At 38.1% G+C, this 18,826-nt stretch overlaps 1 protein-coding gene across 2 annotated transcripts in view; it reads right to left on the reverse strand.

Moving 5' to 3' along the window:
* Positions 1-18,826, reverse strand: part of schip1 (schwannomin interacting protein 1) — a 266,812-nt gene that overhangs the window by 230,450 nt on the left and 17,536 nt on the right. Inside the window, exon 6 of one of the 2 annotated variants that reach the window (XM_032590745.1) lies at positions 14,697-14,798. The exons of the other annotated variant lie outside the window; for it this stretch is intronic. Within the exon in view, the coding sequence (XP_032446636.1) occupies positions 14,697-14,798 (102 nt within the window). The remainder of the gene's footprint in view (positions 1-14,696; positions 14,799-18,826) is intronic. 2 annotated transcript variants of the gene reach the window in all.

Below are 18,826 nucleotides of genomic sequence, written 5' to 3' on the forward strand. Positions count from 1 at the left end.
TAGCTCAGAAAAAAAGTTGTACTAATGGGAACCCTTTGCACTAGATCTGAACATAAAAGTTAGCTATAATTTAGAGAATACATTGCAGTTGTCATTAGATGTGAAGGGGGTTGAACCTTCCTGGATGTTTTGAACAGGAGCAACACCTCAGTGGTAACATCATCATGATTCATTACTGTGGAGGCAGCATATCTGGCTCCTGCGGAGAAGCTTTTTCAGCTGCAATAAAAGCTAATTATTGAGATGTAGCTTGGTCATCATAGATTTTGAAGGAAGACTGGCCATACTGGGAACATGCCAAATATACAACCTAATTACACCCACACCATGTTGGCACCACTCCAAGTAATTTATTGTCAGGTTTTTGGCATTGCCACTGCATTGTGTCACACCACACTGCCGCTCTGACTGCAACAAAACAAGATCACACCATGCGGCTGAAAAGAACAATCCCTGATTTGCACATGACACAAACAAATGTGTCTCTTGCTCCTTCCCCATAGAAATAATTTTGTTTTGTCTGTGGTTCAGTGCTTCCAGCTAGGGAGAAACCACACACACACCTCCAAATTGTGCAAAGAAATACCGTTTCAGAAACCAATTTTTCAAGGATGCAGATCAAATATGAACTATATTTGCCACAACATTTAGGGAAAGTCCTAAGTTGTATTTAGTGATGAGGAGGAAAGAAAGGAAAGAGGGAAGGTTTAGGGATTTGAAACCCAACTCAATCTCCTGTTGTTTCCTCCTGTTGAGGCTGAAACTCATGGTGGAGATGGTGAATCCACTCATAATCTATCAAGGCCACGGCCTGCAGCAGCTGAGCACATTTAGCCATCTAGACATGGTGAGGGCAACTTTCTTAAGTTCAAACTGAGCATCAGAATGGGGAGCAAATCTGATTTATGTGACTTCAAACATGGCATTGGTCGTTGGTTGGTTTGAGTTTTTCAGGAACTGCTGAACTACTGGAAATTTTACATTCATCACCAGGGTTTAGAGTGAATCCCCCCCACCTTCCCAAAAAAAAGGAGGAAAATTGGAGTGGTACTTGTCTGATGTCTTATGTCAAAGGAGAATGGGCAAAGTTATTTTTAGGAAATTCAAATAATTCAAATATTTCCTGGTCACAACAACCCCAACCCTTTACCTCACGCTGGTTTCTGGAGCCTCACAATGAGTTCACTGTACTTCAATCGTCTCCACTGTGAGCAGATCTTAATCAAAAGGAGCACCTTTGCAATGTGCTGGAATGGGAGATTCTCATCATGGCTGAGCCCTTGACAAATCAGCAGCAGCTGCTTGATTTCAATATTAACCAGAAACCCAGAGGAATGTTTCAGACACCTTGTTGAATCTAGATCACCTAGAATTGAGGCCATTCTGAGAGAAAAAGGGGTCCAAGCTAAGAGTAAGTGTAATGTGCCTGGTGAATGTATAGAAAAGTAAACTATTGCTAAGAAACACTCTACTTTAGATATGATATAGCATTGTGAAGTGGGTATGAAAGCTGTATATATATTTATATATATATGTATTTGTCTAGTACTAAGTCCACACTTGCAACAAAATTGATTTCACACTGATATTAGGTTTCCCAGATTTGCCAAGATCCATCCTTGTTTGAATGGTCACGGAGGTCACGGAGGCAACGCAGAGGTCGTAAATTGATGTGAAGGACCCCAAAATGGAGGCACTTCTGAGGCATTCACAAAGACCTCTATATTACCTGAACAGACAGATAAACACAGAGCAATTTAGAGAGATAGAATAGCTGATGGCTGGAAAAATAGACACTGTGTTGACTGTTTATATGCAAGTATAAGAAATCAGATAAGACAACTCATTTATTATTCCATTATAGTCCAAGATGCCTTCAGCTCGACATAAGTGGAGATGAGAGACGGAACTGAAACACTACAGTCTGAATGTCACTAAATAAAGATTAATTTTGTTTTTGTGTACATTCATCAAACCCTTGCTGGAACCATTACTAAACATTCAGTAACTCCGCTGAGATAAGATAATCTCACCAAGCAGAATGTGCTTGTTTGACTGTATGCGTGCAGGATAAATGATACCCATTCAGGGCCAAACTATCACTTACAGAGACAGAGGTAATGCAGCGGAACAGTATGTGCTCTTACATCTGATTTACTGCTGATAAATATCACTAAAATAGCTCTGCAGCTTGAGCTCTGATTTTTTTTGTTTGTTCAGAATGCCGAGTTGTTACAAAATCAAACCAACCGAGGGCATAAAAAGAATGTGCTCCGTGTCACAGATCATTATTTCTGACAAACAACAAAAATTCTCCAGCACGCTTATTGACCCAATTTCCAAGGCTCACATCTTTCTGTCACTGATGTCTTGTTATTGGAGAGTATTTGGGATTGTACCAGAAATGGAACAAATCGGAAGTGGTAAAAACAAATGTAAGGTAGCTGTGAGTAGAATGCTTTTGTCCGATATTTAAAGCTAGAGAATTTCAGATAACTAGGGATGTATTCTCTGCTTAAAAAAACGAAATGTTTGGCTTTAGGCAAGAACATCTGTCTTCATCACGGACTGAGGCCTTGAGACCAGTCTTGGGTTGTTGTTTTTTTTTGGTCTTGGGTTTGGTCTCAGAATATTAAGCCACAGTTTTGGGTTTGGTCTAATTTTAAAGGGCACAGACTCTATAAGTTTTGTCAAAAATACAAAAACGTAACTATGTTTGATCTTTGTTAAAAGCAAAAGCAACCTAAGTGAACAGACTGCAGCTGCATCCCGCAGTTCCAGAAAAAATACAATGTTTTTATTGCTAATGACGGGGTTAAAATGGCTAACACCTTGGTGTACCTGTGGCTAAAGTCTTAGAGGAGCAGAGCAAATTAAAGCTTCATGGTTTCTACAACACTGTTTCCAAAAACATCTGATTTCTGCTTTCTAATACTAACCAAGTACTTATAATACTTTGCAATCGGTATGTAATAGACTTTAAATTAGTCATTGAGGTTAGATTATTGATGCTCTACAAAGTCTTTCCAGCATAGACTTTTGGCACCTTCAAATGAAAATCACCTGATCTTTACTTGCCTGCATTTGCTGCTATCTGACTGCAAACCCCTCTGACACAGAGAGCATTGAACTGCTGCGCACGTTTCTGCAATAGCTTCTTATCATTTTCGTTCATAGTTGTACACCACGGTTACTTCTAAAACCTGTCATTCGGCCACTGATGGTCAAAGTGCTGTCGTCATGGTCAAAACATACCTTGGATGAGTTTTTCACAAATAGAAAATAGGTAGTGTAAAAACAGTAGTGTCACTGCTGCTCTTGAAATTGGCTGATACTATTATGTTATTGCTTTTAAAGAAAACACACCTACAATGCTTTTTTAGTACGCAAATACTAAACGCATCTCAGATTATGCTTTCATGAGTTCCTACTGGTCCTAAATCAAATTAGCTATGGGTGGGGAGTTCCATCTTGAAAGATGACGAATAATCATGAATCATAAGTGAATGTGCTGGCATATCACAGTGCGTATAATGTTCAAACGTTTTACTTGTCTTTCATGCTAAATTGATAGGAAGACATGAAAGGCTAAACAGCAGATTGCAATTGTAGACGTTCAAAGCTTGCACTGTGCTGTTAATAGTGAGAGCTTCTGTACGGATACGTGCGAGGATGGGCATCGGAACCGGTTGTAATCCACAGGAGGCCAACCAACAGGAAAGCCTCTCGCTTACAGGGTGTTACTTCCAACACACAAGGGCAGCATGCATTAAAGATGAGTGCAGCTCACACCAACTACCGGTAGAGAGCTTCCTGACACTCGTGGACAAACGTCAGTAAATAATAATTTAAAAAAGGGGGGAAAAAAAACACAAACCCTCACATGGTGAGGCTTCGGCTTGGTTTCAGGTATAAAGAGTCTAAACTAAAATAACTCTCGGGGAGAGATATGGAGACAGAGAGGAGAGAAATACTTAATTTAGAGAGCAAACAAGCTGTTCACAGCTTCCTCATCTATGATTCAGAAGAGAAAGCCCCAGAGTTGAGGTTGCAGTGGCGCATAACCCAATCATCTTGTATACTATCCACATAGCATGTTTTTGTTGGTAGAATCATTCTCCGTTAATGCTCATATGACTGTGTTTTGCACTCATGTATATATGGTGGGAAAGTTAAAAAATAAAATAAAATTAATATCCTCGTGCTCATCTTCGTTCTCCCATATGGAAACACAATGACAGACTGGCTTTAGAGGCAGGATGGGAAAGCCTGATGTAATGCAACTTCAAACACTGACGAGGATAAGAGGAAACATCACACACTGTACCAAAAAACTCACAGCTCTCATTTAGTCTGACAGATTACTGAGGGAAACATGCTGTGGGAATCAATGAGTGAAGTAGACAACATGACCTGTTCCCAGTCTGCACAGTTCTCACCAAAATAGCAACTGAGCAAGGATACTGTGTGCTCAGTGGGCTGTCTGGGAGATGCGGAGCTAAATATAACCTTTACGTAGTTTCTACGGTCTTCATGTTGCAGCAGCCACAAGCCGTACGTTCTTTACAACAGACAAGCTACGGATATGGCCGTAGCTTGGTGCTTGTCGATCAGGTGCATTGCACAATAATATAAAATGTTGTGCTTTGTTGTTCTATTTACCATTCTGTTTGCATATTTGACAATTGGTCATACCTGAAGGAACAACATTAAAATACTTTTTCTCACTCCTGATAAGAAAATATTAACTTGAATGCAAAACTATTCATTTCAGACAAGAATATTTGCTTTTGTCTGTGTTTGCACTGAACTTTGCTGCTATGCTACAGCCACTTTCAACTCCTACTAAGCATGACATAGTCCTCTCAAACTCAGGTTTTCATAATCTTAGAGTTTTTATTTTTTATATATCCTGCCTGGAATTTCAGCAGCTCTCTGTGGAATTTACCGGAGATGTAGACAGAGGAAACACACAAGAACGCCCATCAAGCATCCAGCAGCGTGGACTGCGTGTGCCGCTCCCGTCTGTCCACCTGGCGAATGATCGCTCCCTGGCAAACAAAACAGACAGAGAAGCTGCTCCTTCTCAGCACAAGAAATTTGGACTTTCGTGGATCTGCCACCTCTCTGCTTCCCCGAAAGTCAGCTCGGACAACACATCTCGGACAGCGTCTTTCTGACGCTGATAAAACCCTAGAGCGGAGTTCTCCAGGGAAAAGAGATGAGGTGTGAATCTACTTTTATACAAAGGAAGATTGGTGTACTGATGTCACAGTGTTAAAGAAGACATCTTCTTAGCTGTAGTTATTTAACTAAATACTTTTAATCCTTTTATTCAGACTTCTCCTGCACAACAGCCATCAGCACCCACAGGGTTGTGTTCTCTCCCTGCTCTTCTCCTCTGTGAACGCAAAATGACTTTAGCAAATCAGTCTGTGTAACTCCAGAAGCTTTAGATGACACAGCTTCCATTGGTCTAATCCAGGACAATAATGACAATTTTTGACTGGTGTAATTCAGTGTTTCCCTTCTGCCACATACTTGACCTGAAAAAAGTGGGTGATTTACAGGACCCTGCAGCACTTGGGGGCACACAGAAGCTATTGCTATCATTTGAATCAGGTCTGCTGAAGCAGAGACAGAGCAGTGGGACCAGGACCAGGTTTGAGACGCACTGGTCTAATGTGATATTATCCGAGACAGTAAATTTTAGGTTTTCTTTATCTGTAAGCCACTATCATTAAAATTGCAAAAAAAATAAAAGTGTGCAATATTTTACTGCATATGCGATGAATCTACAAAATGACTATTACATTTATGAGATAACTGGCAAAAAAAATCCACTTTTACACAATGTTTTTATTATTATTTTTTAAATATTAGGCTTCATATAAAAATGTTATTAAAATTATTAAATAGAAACACAACAAACATTTTATGTACTGTATGTTGCTATATAGCTTTCCTGTATCGCAACAAGGCTAAATAAGGTCACCGTCTATGAGCTCATCACTACTGGTGTTTCCTTCTGTCTTGTTCTGCCATTTCAATTATATTGCCGAGAAGTTTTAGGTTTGATTGCATGCCTGTTCTGTGGCAGGAAGTAGCCTCTGCTAAATGCTGTGAGTGAGGGAAACGTTTGTAGGTGAATTATATCATTGTTCAGAGCAGCTAAATGCTTTACTGGAAACTGCTCTCTCCCATTTCCGAAGACATGCAGACACATCACTACAATCATGGAGATGGAGTAACTCATGAACAGTCATTAGACAGGAGCCTAAGTGTTTCCTGTTTCCTATTACTTGTCAGATATTTTGACAATTGCTGTATGCAAGGTAAACTCATCTACTAGCATGTTTTACATTGGCATGAAGCAAAATAAAGCAAAAATGTCCGTTAAGATGCATTTAAACATCTCTGGTGTTATTTTTATGCATCCATTTCTCCTCTTCTCCATTGAAACATGATTTTGCTACTTACTTGGTTCTCTAGGGGCTTCCTTAAGGTTAATGTCAGATTTATGGTTTCTGTGCACATCGGAAAAAAGCAATATGCAGGATGTGACTAAACAGAAATCAGCTTGCACACGCCAATACTCCAATTTTCTCATCTTTACTGTGGAATACATGCGACACTCCAAGAAAACTTCTTTTTTGACATCTAACAGAAGTGATAGGAACTAACTGCAAAATTTAACTTGTAGACTTAGGGTAACAAAGGAAATTTTCATGTTCATAACCATGGAAAAGTGATGTAAAGGAAGCCTTTTTCTTCCCCGCCTACCCCACAACTGAAGGACGATTATTATCACTCCCTTCCTGTGCATGTGAAGGCTTTTACCATTTCTTAGCATTCCATCAAAGTAAGGAAAGAGATTACTGCAGAAACTATTGCATATTTGCCTTGCATTTCAATGCCCCAGGAAGATACATATTGAATAAATAACTTTCCAGTATTTCCTCAGATCCCTAATTTCATACTATGGCCTATGCAATCTAATCTCCTGCTAAGCCAGAGATTTTGGAAATGAGCTCTGGAATTCTGAGACAATATATACAGCACATAACGTGCTATTGCTACTAATTAACATTAACAAATATCCTAGCAATTAGGAAAGGCATTGCCTGTCTTCTCTACATAGTGTTTTTTCTTTTTTTTGCTGTTAATGCATGTATGGTACCAAAACATGATACTAATAAACACAGCCTTCTATTGTTAGCCCAATATCCAGCTTAGTGAACCATTTGCAAAGCATTATTGTAGTAATGATGCAAGGAGGCAGTAACAAGGAGTTTGATATTGTAAGTCCAGTATGTACTGTAATTCAGCACATTACATGTAATGGATTACTGCTACCACAGGATGGCAGCAATAAGGAGATATTTTTTTCTATTGTCAGCACCTTGTTGGGATAATGAGTCACTGGTACATAAAGGTTGTTACAATGCATCAATAAATATCAAATTCTCTCACAGACAGAACTTTGAACTGCTGCAAATGTATAGCTTTGTGTACATTTTGATTTTGGAGTCTAGAATCTGTGTTTTTTTCCCCTTCGCTTGGATTCACTCCGGTAGAATTTCTACTGGGCCAATCAGGGAACAGAAGGAGGAGTTGTGGACAATGTCGTTGATTTTTTGAGCTGTTTTGGAATTATAGTCTGCTTGTAGTTTTAGGAATGGCAGCAGAGAAAGTGAAAGAAGTCGTTCAGTTCATGTTGGCTGCGCTTCCAAATACTGAATTAACATTAACAGCCATTTCTGTCGGATCGGTGGTGGAGGATGGTTGTTTACAGCGCAGGCAATTTCCAACAGCTTTATGGCATTGAACTGGTACATTACCTACATCATGGACAAATGTTAGTGATTGGGTAACATTTAAATCCTCAACACAGTAGAGGCCTCCAGGAAACAATCGTTTCTGAATAGCCGAGAGCCCAGACCCTCCGTGCAAAGCAAAGTACAGAACAAGGGGCTGATTTTTACCAGGGTAGGGGAGGAGTGGAGATTGGCAAATCAGAAAATAACATATAATTTATTAAATTTGAGATTAGTATTTTGGCTTGAAATGTCCATCCTAAGTACCAGGACCCAACAGTATCTCATTTCAAGACACGATATGCAGATGGTTTGCTTAGACTAGTGAAAAAATGGCAGAGAAGATGTTCAAACCTGTTTTCTTATAACTTCAGCTACAATTATTCGATCACTCATAGATTGTGTAAAGAACATTAAACTTGCATCCCAAAGTGGACAGGTGACCATGTGGCAAGGAAAAAGAAATAATAAAAAAAGTTAGCTCACTCCCTAAGTAAAACTAGCACTGTTTGTATCAACACAACCGCAATATATGTAATATCAGAAAGGTACATCATTAAGAATACATATACAGTGAACCATCGCTATATCGCGGTTCACCTTTCACGGTCTCGCTGCTTCACGGATTTGCATCGTGCATTGTGTTCTGCATTCTGATTGGCTAAACAGTCTCTCCACTTCTTCTCTACCTGTGTGTCAACAACGTTGCGGTATAATATGTACATGTACGTAAAACGGCTTGCCAAATTTAACATAATCGATGGTGGCATGTCGGTTTATAAGAATCTTTTTGCCCAGAAGAAAAAAGAGCGACAACAACTACCGATAACTATGTTCTTCTCTCAAAAAAACACACCTGCACCGCGGGCTTTAGAAGAAAAAACCGCTACAGAGCGGAGTCAGGAGGAGCAGTGAAATACACGTGAGTCACTATTTGTCCTACTGTACTTTGTTTTGTTTTTTTCATAATCATTTTTATTTTCTCCCATTCTAATCCAATGACTAGGGTCGCAGTGGGGCGGCGCTGATCTCTGCAATTCGGGCACGGGAATCTGCCTTCAGTTCATATTAAAATTATTATTTTACAGTACAGTAGTTATTTGTAAAAAAAAAAAAAAGTTTATACAGTACTTTTTATTTGTTAAACAAATGTTTGGGCCTGTAAAAATGTTTTGTTCTTTGGTTTCAATGTATTATGGAGTATTTTATTGTATAATAATTGTAAAAAAATAAAGGTTTCTACTTTGCGGATTTCGCCTCACGAGTTCTTTTTGGATAAACGAGGGTTCACTGTAATTCAAAAACGAAAGCGTAAAACTTGATATTTGACCAAATGTGATTAGTTGCTTCACAGTTGCACCACTTAAAGTATTTTTAGATGCACCAAACAAATGGAGCATCAATTTAAGCGTGTTGGCTGCTTAAGCGACATCTTGCTAAAATGAGTTCAACCCTCTACCCATTCGTTGTTACCACTTAAACAAAGAAATTGGCACTTGGGCATAAAGGGCAGGCGGATGCCCACCTAATTACTTTAAATCTTCGTCAGCACCTTAGACTCAGTTGTAAAATAACTTAGTTCATTCTTATGAGGGGCTTACTCTGAAATGTGCTTGCAGTTTCTCAAAGTTTACACCTGTTTCTGAATGATTGCTTTCTTTGCTGAAAATGCAAGGCATGCACTATGATGATTGAGAGAGCAGACATCAGTATTAAAAGAAGGAGCAATGTATAGCCTGTAATAGTTTATAAAATGTATTGATTGGTAAGGTAACACTTGGCTGAGATGTGGACAAGCAAGTGGTGTGTAAGGGTTTTTCATTTTTTGGCACAGACTATCATTTTTCACCTTTTCAATCAAGATTTTTACCAAATGACGTGACTGACAACTATGAGAGCTGCAGGAAGTTATTTGCATAGGTAAATAAGAACGTCCTGCGCATGTTCACTGTTTCCATGGTAATGGTGAAAGATTGCGAGGACACATTTGGCTGGGCTTTGTACTTCGAGAGAGAACTGTACAGGCAGGTGTACATTACAAATTACTCATACATATGTATGCGAGTACACATGTCACTGAGCAGGATTTTATACAAACATAATTTGCATTAACCACATATTAATTTAGGTCTATATATGATGTTGACTATACAACAATACATTTAAATGAATTTTAATAACAAGAATTTGATGCACAACTTTGAATTTACTGAGGATTTTCTGGGAAAATAAAAAAAAGGAAATCTATAGTAAAAACAAAAAGCATGAAAACTGTTCTTTTTAAAATCCATTGATGTTTGTTCCACATTCTACCATAGAAGCCCAAAGATGATTGGTTCAGATGCATTAGTAATAACCCAAAATGATTAGACATTCATGCCGATGATGGCTGTATGTAAACACACCCTGCACACACTCCATACAGAAACGTGCTGCTTTCTCTTGTCTGCAGTGAAGTAACAAGTAACAAGTTCTCATATACACTACAATAAAGAACTTCTGCTCTCATCCCCGACTTATGGGTCAAAAAGACACGAGAGGATACACATAGATCAAATTTACCTGTGAGAAAAAACAAACCAAAAGAGTTCTCCAATGCCTTATCCAATCCAGAGCTACACATGAGTACCATAAAAGACAAAAACTTATACAAAAAGATATGGGTGTAACTCTCCTTTGCAAAAACACTAAGATGTTTTTGCATTACCTATTATTACTTATTGTGTAAATATTCACCATGGCATGGGAAAAAATGCAACAATGCGTCTCACCTCAGTTTCTGATGTTCTCAGAAGTGCTAGAGCCACCTTAAACTTTGTTATAAGAGCTGCAAAACAGCATGAGGACAGAAAAGTTGTTGTCTCAGATTAATGAAAGGGATCCAATCTATCACAGACTTCAAGTGCTCACCATCACCTTCCAAATAGAAGAGTTTCCCGTAGTTTACCAAATGCCTTCTTTAAGGAAAAGAACACTCCTATTTTTGGAGCACTGCCTTGCTCCATCTTTTTATTACTTGTCCTGTCCTGCAGAGTAGCACTCAAATTTGTTGTCTAAGTGCCAAGGAGAAGCTTAACAGATTTACTTTCACAAGTGAAGCATTAGAACTTTGCTCTAATGCTTGATATATATGTATATATATATATACTGCAAGGCCAAAAGAAAAGTTGCGACTTGAATCTTGCTGAGCAAATAGGTACGAGCTTGATATTGAATAGTTACTACTTGGACAACTGTCTTCCTGCTGGCAAAACGTTATTTAAACTCAGCTAATGTTATGAGTAGCTTCTGTCTTAAACAACAATGTGGAAAGACACATCCTGTGCTCATGGAAAAGGTGCTAGTCTGTTCAAGAAGGGTCAAATCATTGGCATGAAGCAGAGAAAACATCTAAGGAGATTGCAGAAACTACAGTACAATTGCAGGATTCGGAGATCAGCTGATCACCTGAATATACTGAATGACCAGTTTATTACATCAATGGATTGTTTCTTCCCTAACGACAAGAGGACTTTGTAAGATGACAATGCCAAGCTTTGTCAGGCTGAATGGTTCAGAAAGCATGAGACATCATTTTCACATATGAATCAGTCAGATTTTGGTGAAAAATTAACGCAAGACCGATTGAAAATACATTGCAGAAGCTTATAGAAGCAATGCCAGTTATTAGAGTGTGACATTTTTTTTGGTGGCAACTTTTTTAGTGTCCATTAGCACCAACTATACATAAATTAACATAGAAATACTACAGCCTACCAGAGTATCGTTCCTCCACATGACAACAGTGTACCAGTCTTTTGTTGGCTACTTTAATCATCTCAAACTTGTCCACAATCCCCAAATCCAATAAAGCACCATAGAGATGTTCTTGAACTGACTATTTACATCACATATGTGTGAGATTCTATCTTGTCTATAATGAATGAGGAATTACATTGCTGAGGAATGTTTTTATACCTTACTGAATCTGTCATGAAGAGCCAAGGTAGCTGCAAAAAGCAAAAATGGGAACCAATCCCGCATAAACGAGGTGTATCTATCAACGTGGCTAATAAAAGTTTTGGACAACCCTCACTAGATTTCAACGTTGTTACCCATGGGATTGAATACATCGGTGAGCCAAATAGTCACCAAATCTCAAAAAGATCATGTTTATTCTTAATTCTGATTAATTTGAGTGATTCAATTGAGATTAGTCAACAACCTACGCTCGATCTGATGCGGAAGACCATCGCATTTCTTCTTCTTTAGAGGGCACAGAGGTGCTATCATTTCCCCCATAAATGAAGAGGCCAAACCTCGCCTCATCCTACAGCTGAAAGAGTCTTCATGCCCTCTTTAATATCTGTATCTGAGATGCTTTGCCTGAAAGAGACAGCGATTTTACCCACTCTGCACATGGACTGTTTACTCGTCTGCACTCTTGCAAACATTATTACAGTATGAGATGTAGGACTGTCGGGTCCCTTGATTACCTTTTAAAAAGAAATACACAAACACTGACTGGGCTGTCAAATTTGTTGAGCACGGGAACACAAACTGTCTTAATACATATCCTTCCCGTCCCTTCTGTTACTCTGTAACAAGACGAGGGGCAATAACTCCCCTCTTGATTTCTCTGAGAGACTTGTGTTCTCTCGAACTCTGCTTCAATAAATATTGCTGAGAGAAACACATATTTTTTTATGTGTAATATCTTCTAGAAATAAAGCTCCTCATTCTCTGCTTTTTTAATCATAGCTGTTTTTTGTTTATTTATTGGACTTCAGATTTTAAGGTTTTTTTTCATGTCTGCTTAAATCAGCTTGTTCATGCTACAAGCAAAGCTCAGGGGAAGTGCAGTTTTATCCTGCGGAGCACCCCTGGTCTCGTCGTCGGAGTGACAATAAAGCTCCCTTTAGTGTTGACTTTCTCTTTGATTACAGAACAGCTCCCTGCTGGCAGAGCATGCACTGGCCATCAGAAAACTTATTTAAATGGTTATTTTATAAAAACATTTCCAGGAAATTAGGTGCGTCTAAGAGAAAGACAAAAACAACCCGACATAAATGATCAAGCATAAGATTATGACCAAAGCCCATTGTAGTGTGTAGCATAGTGTCTCACTTTTGTTGCTAAAAGATTCCTGTTCCGTCAGAGCATGGACTCCACTGGAGTCCTGAAGGTGTATGCTATGGTATATGGCGCCAAAGAATCAGATCATGTTGATCATGTCAAGTTGTGAAATCTAGTCTTCTATCCAAGTTGTTTTTGCAGCATATTGCACAGATTCTTCACCAGATTGAGATCCGAGGATTCTGAAGATCGTGTTAACCAATCAAACTCTTGTTTGCGTTCTTCAAAACCATAACTGAACCATTTATGCTCTTATTGGACAAACTGTTCTGTCAAAATAGGAAATGTTTGTACCATCCATGTGATTTACCAGAACAGAAAATGTGATTCATTGAACTACATTCTCTTCTTCTAGGTCGTATTCTGGTGCTCAGGTATCCATTGTTGTCAATTTCAGTGGTGGACATGAGTTAGCATTGAACTGAATAAAAAATAAATGTGTTTGATAAAAACATGACTCCTTTTTACTGTAGGAGTGATGGTCAAAGTACTTATTCACTGTAGGAAACCTGATGAATCAAGTCGAATAAGATTAACTAACAGCAGACTGATTTAGCTACACATGAAATTTTATGTAGCGAAGATTCTCTTACTTCGGTTTAAATTTTGAAGAAATACTTTTCACAAGACACTTTAATAAACCAAAAATCTAGTCCAAAATAGCTGCTAATCCTGTGGTTGGTGGCAAGGATGGCCAATATGCTAATTTATAATCTTGTTGTTATCCATAAAAGGTTTTATTTAACTTTGTGTTAATGCAAGCCTTACATAATGTTGGATATTTAAATGTAGTGAGCCAGCTATCTAGCATTGGCAGACTGTTGGCATCTTTAGAAAATGGAGCTAACAGAGTCTAAGGAAGGTATTTCAGAAAAAAAATAGAATCCATTTTTCATTGACTGAATGAAGTGACACAGTTCTGACATTACCCAAAGGTCCTTTCTGAGTGCGTGATCAATTTCTTGTGACACCTTATCCCTCAGAAGCGTTGGTTCCCAGCGATTCGAGTTCTGACTGAGACCACAGAAACCCTCAAGAAGATGTTGCTCAACTGATCACCCTCTCTAGATCCAGTTATGATTATTGTTTTTGGTTGCATCATATGTACACTTCACAATTGTATGCTAAGACATGCTAGGTTTATTTACAGTCATGTTCTTGTTTGTTAGATTAAATAACCTAAATAAAATAACAACTTTTAGTATTTTAAAAAGCAATTAATTGAGTAATTAATTGAAAATAAATCAAAACTGGAGAAGCGTTCACAAATTTCAGATTTTTTTGCATAATGAAGAATATTGAGTGGACAGATGAAGAATCAATTCCTTACATTGATTTGGCTAGATTTTGAGACTGATTTATGAATATTATAATAGTTTAAGATAGCTTTATATTGCAAGATGTTGTGGCATTATCATGAGACTACACCGTTATTATTATGGAGAGTATCTCTTTTGTTGCTATTACTTGTCAATTGTAATTTCCCCAATGGGGGATTAATAAAGTTATATCTTATTTTATCTCCTGTTCATGTCAAGATTTATCTTTGGCCCATTGCTATTGGAATATTACAAAACATACTGTAGTTGTGTATGATTAACTTCATTTTGTTAAATACTTTTTGAAAACTTTTTCTTTGCTCCCTAAAGTTACAGCAACAGTAAGGCGCTACAATAGGTAGTGAACACATGAATATCTTATGTGCCTTCTGCACTTTATTTAAAAATAAACCATAACCCAGCATGGGCATTGTATCTTTTTTACCTTCACTGCTATCCGCTGTGCTTTTGGTTTTCCTTTCCAACCTAGAAGTCCTTCTCTGAGTATCCTCACTTCTCCTTCAGCCTCCCCACAATAGCGAGGGCTCTGAAAGCACAGCAGGAATGCTGTCAAAAGTGGATTATCATGCCTCTGATCTGCTTAATGAACAGTAATGGTACATAGCTAATGAACAAACGGGAGGGGTACTTCAAGAAGGGTCGAAGTGATAGTTAAACTTAAAAGTTGGATGAGGGGAAGCTATTGCAGATGTTTCCCACATTTGAGTGGGTCAGAATGGAGATTAACCCCTGGCTCTTCTTTCCCTCTTTCCTGCCCTCTACCACTTTTTTATGCCACTCCTTTTTCCTCCTGAGATCTCATTATGGGCAGACTCACTGGCCATGTGGCCCGAGTCTATCCGAGTAGGAGACAGTCTCCACATACGAACAGACCGTATAGATCTGTGAGGAGGAAGTGGTGTTGGAAACCACACTGAAGTAAATGGTGGAAGAAAGGACAAATAAAAAACACAAGCGGCTGTAGGACGGGGAAAAGAAGAAGAGAAGATAACCAGGAATGCGTGTGTGTGTGTTTGAGGTGTAGGAGTGTGTGTGCAGGGAGGGTTGTGTTGAAATAGAACAGGGGAGGATATTGCCTTAGGTTCCAGATTGTTATTACTTCTCCAGATGGTAGGGAGATGCCTCCAGCAGATTTATGCCTGGTTGTAGCCGGTTTGTGTGCATAAAGGTGGTACATCCATGTTTATATGCTGCCATATGTAAGCATTCACACAACGTTACACTGGTTTAGTTTAAGTAGCGTCAGCTAAATGCCATGTTTTCTAGATAAATAACCAATTAGAGGCTTGTAGGTGGTTCACGGCCTCCAATCAAATCCTCATGGAGCAGCTGTAAAATATTGGTTTTATTAAAATGCAGGACATGAACTGCTGTAAATTTTCCAATAAACTGTCTAAAGACCCTTGGCTTCCAAAAAGAAATACAAAAAGAAAAAAAACCAAAACAACCTTTTGACATATTTTTCTTTTGTTTTGTCTATTTTGTTCTGGTTTATTTTTTGTTCCGTGTTTGTATGACATTGATTTTATTGATTTGTCCTGTACGAGGTCATCAGATGTGTTTAATGTGCCACTGGAGACTGCTTGTGGGGGTGTACTTGAGTGGGTTAATGAGTACACAGGTACGTGTGTTACTCTGAACATAGAAACTAAAATGGATCTTTTGATATACACACACAGTGCTTTGCAATTTGACAACCTCTACATTGTGGTTTCTAAAACATTAAAATGTGAAAATTTCTCTATGATTTTAAAGGCGGGGGTGGAGGATTTTCTGGAAAATTGACTGAGCTTTATATCAGGTCATAATGTTATTCCTACATCAAAAAAATGTTGATGCTTAGAGTTTTTCACACATGTTTGAGGAATGCTTGAATCTCCCTCAGCAACCATTCAGGGGTGTCTAAATACTTGTTCCTACTTAGCATCGCCTACTTACCCAAAGCTCCTCCTTGAAGCTGCGGTCTCCAGCTGAGCATCCGTCTCACAGAGCTCCTCTAGACTAGCGGCAGCAGCAATTAGTAGACACCTCGTGGAATCGATAGCCCACTGAGCTTATCATAGGTACTACTTGTTAGTCCAATGCTTCTAAGGACGGTTGTTAATGGAGAAGCTTTTGTTGTGTTTACAAAAACCAAAAACAAAAAGGTATAACATATTATAATTTCTGGGTTTTGCAATGGTGTTGCTGGAAGGTCCTTTAGTTTCTATAAAATGACTGTCAGTGCTTTTTGTGACCGGAAAAACTCCAATCTTTTCAGTCGTTTAAGAAAAAGGAGCAGCATCCATTTTGCGGTAAGTCGACTTACAGTTTTCATCAACAGGGTGGTGAAGGAGTTAAGTTACACTTGGTAATTCAGCGGAAGAAGATCCAAGTCCCTCATATGGTTTCTCTGGTCTCATTAAAAAGAAGAATGGTAAGGTAGAAATGTTTTACAGTTTCAAAATCTCAACTTTTATAACTTGGTACATCTGGTACTGACAATCCCCTGATGCCTCCTGCAGAGAACCCCAGCCTGGGGCAGAGGATCATGTCTAAATATATAAACATAGCAAAAGTGGGATAGTTTAGACCAGGGGTCTTCTTGAGAGCCGGTGTTCTGCAGCTCTTAGTTATGTCCCTGGTTCAACACACCTGAATCAAATGGTTGAATAACCTTCTCAATGGTATGTAGCAGAAAATCCCAATAAAATACAAAGAAATGTGTCATCATTATAAAAAAAGGTAAAGGGCCATGAATATTTTTGTAAGTATCTGCATCTAACTCTTAAACTCAAACAGAAATTTAGACTCACAGAGGCTTAGACATAGAGTTATGATTCTAATAATCATTTCAAATCCCACCACATCTTATCTAGCTACCATCACTCTCAACTTTCGTATTTTTAAACATCCATCATTCTCCCTCCGCCTCCCGGAGACATTAGCTTTATCCTCTCCTCATTTTCCCTTTCTGCCAAATAGCGATGATGAATCTCTAAGATATCTTCCCAATGGGCTCTCTCAAAATCAATAGCTATTTTGGAACTTTACTTTGGAGTGTAGGTTTCCATGCATGCTGGTGTATACACCCAAAAAATCCTTATGGAAAATAATTTATTAGTTTCAAATAATAGCTTTTGGCCTGGATGAATTAGCACAACTCTTAGGCATCATGATCCACTTACAGCAACGTTGCAAGCTTTAGCTGCACTAATTTGTTTTGTGCAACAAATTCAATCTACAGAAATCTTTCTCATCTTCATTTTATCTTTTTTTTTTTAACTGCAGATATTTTGTTGAGCCTCTATCTGCAAAACACAAAGCTTGCTGCCATTTTCTTGAGTTAAAGGTTGTAATCTTTATCTCTAACTGAAAGGCTTGAAAACATGAAAATAGAAGTCCATATTTCATTTACCCTACGGTTGCACATCAATAACATCACAATAATGGCAAAGGGGAGGCTAGCAGAAAAAGATTATGTTCTGGAGAATCAAAAGAGATGATTGAGATTGTTTTGGCATTTTGGGTACACTGATAACGCTCCCTATATCTCAACTACATTTATAAAACAGAGTATTTTTAAGATATTAAAAAACTTTTATAATACAGCACAAATCTAAATATGTAATTTATAACACACTCAGACAACACTGCATCCATGTAAGTATATTAAACATGCAGTTTCTCATATGACACACCAGGAATGAACTCTAATTCAGCAAAAAATCTGTAAATGTAAATCTGTTACATTCTGTTGCTATTCCCGCTCCTAATCAGTAAATGGATAATATGTAAGCGGCACCAGGTCCTGCTGAAGACCTGTGTGGATGATTTTACAAGTAGAGTATTCAAGGTTAGTTTTTAAAATTAAACAATGAGTTTTTAAAAAGAAAGATGAAGTAGAAATGTAAAAAGCTCTTTAACAGCATGTGTTTTCTACAACACACCAAGATCTGTCTACATACACATGTCCAGAGTCCAGATATGATTGTGGTTCAGTCTGGCTGATGAAGAATGAGAGAAAGTGAAGGTTAAGACAGCTAATAGGAAGGCTGAACAGAACACAGCAAGTTACTATTATTCTTTTTTTCCACTTAAATCTCTGTCACTTATGAAACATGGATTGGACTTAGAAAAGTTGGTAGAGTTCTGAAAATAAAAGTCCAAAATATATTTTTCCAGGGAATATGCATTAATGCTGAGACTGTAGTGAAACACAAGGTAAAAGACAGTTTATATCTAAACTCTATCATTATTTTGTCTTACCTTTGGAATAGAACATTTATGTGGCAACTACTCTGAAATCCACTGCCAAAATAAATGCTTAATAAACGCTCATGCCCTTATATTTTTATTACAAAAAAAACAAAGAAAATCCATATGGCCAATATTTTCATGCCAAAGGTGTCAGAAATCGGTCCAAATTGTTGATTAGTGCATCTTTAACTTGGATGATAAAAAACAGACAAAATCAGTTTAAATTACTGTAAAAAGTAAATATTTTTTTAGTGAAGATGTTCTCCATAATGGGAAAGAAAAACCCCGGCAACAGTACTCATAACATTGAAGCTG

Source organism: Xiphophorus hellerii, chromosome 18, assembly GCF_003331165.1.
Source record: "Xiphophorus hellerii strain 12219 chromosome 18, Xiphophorus_hellerii-4.1, whole genome shotgun sequence".
In the NCBI taxonomy this organism is placed as follows: domain Eukaryota; kingdom Metazoa; phylum Chordata; class Actinopteri; order Cyprinodontiformes; family Poeciliidae; genus Xiphophorus; species Xiphophorus hellerii.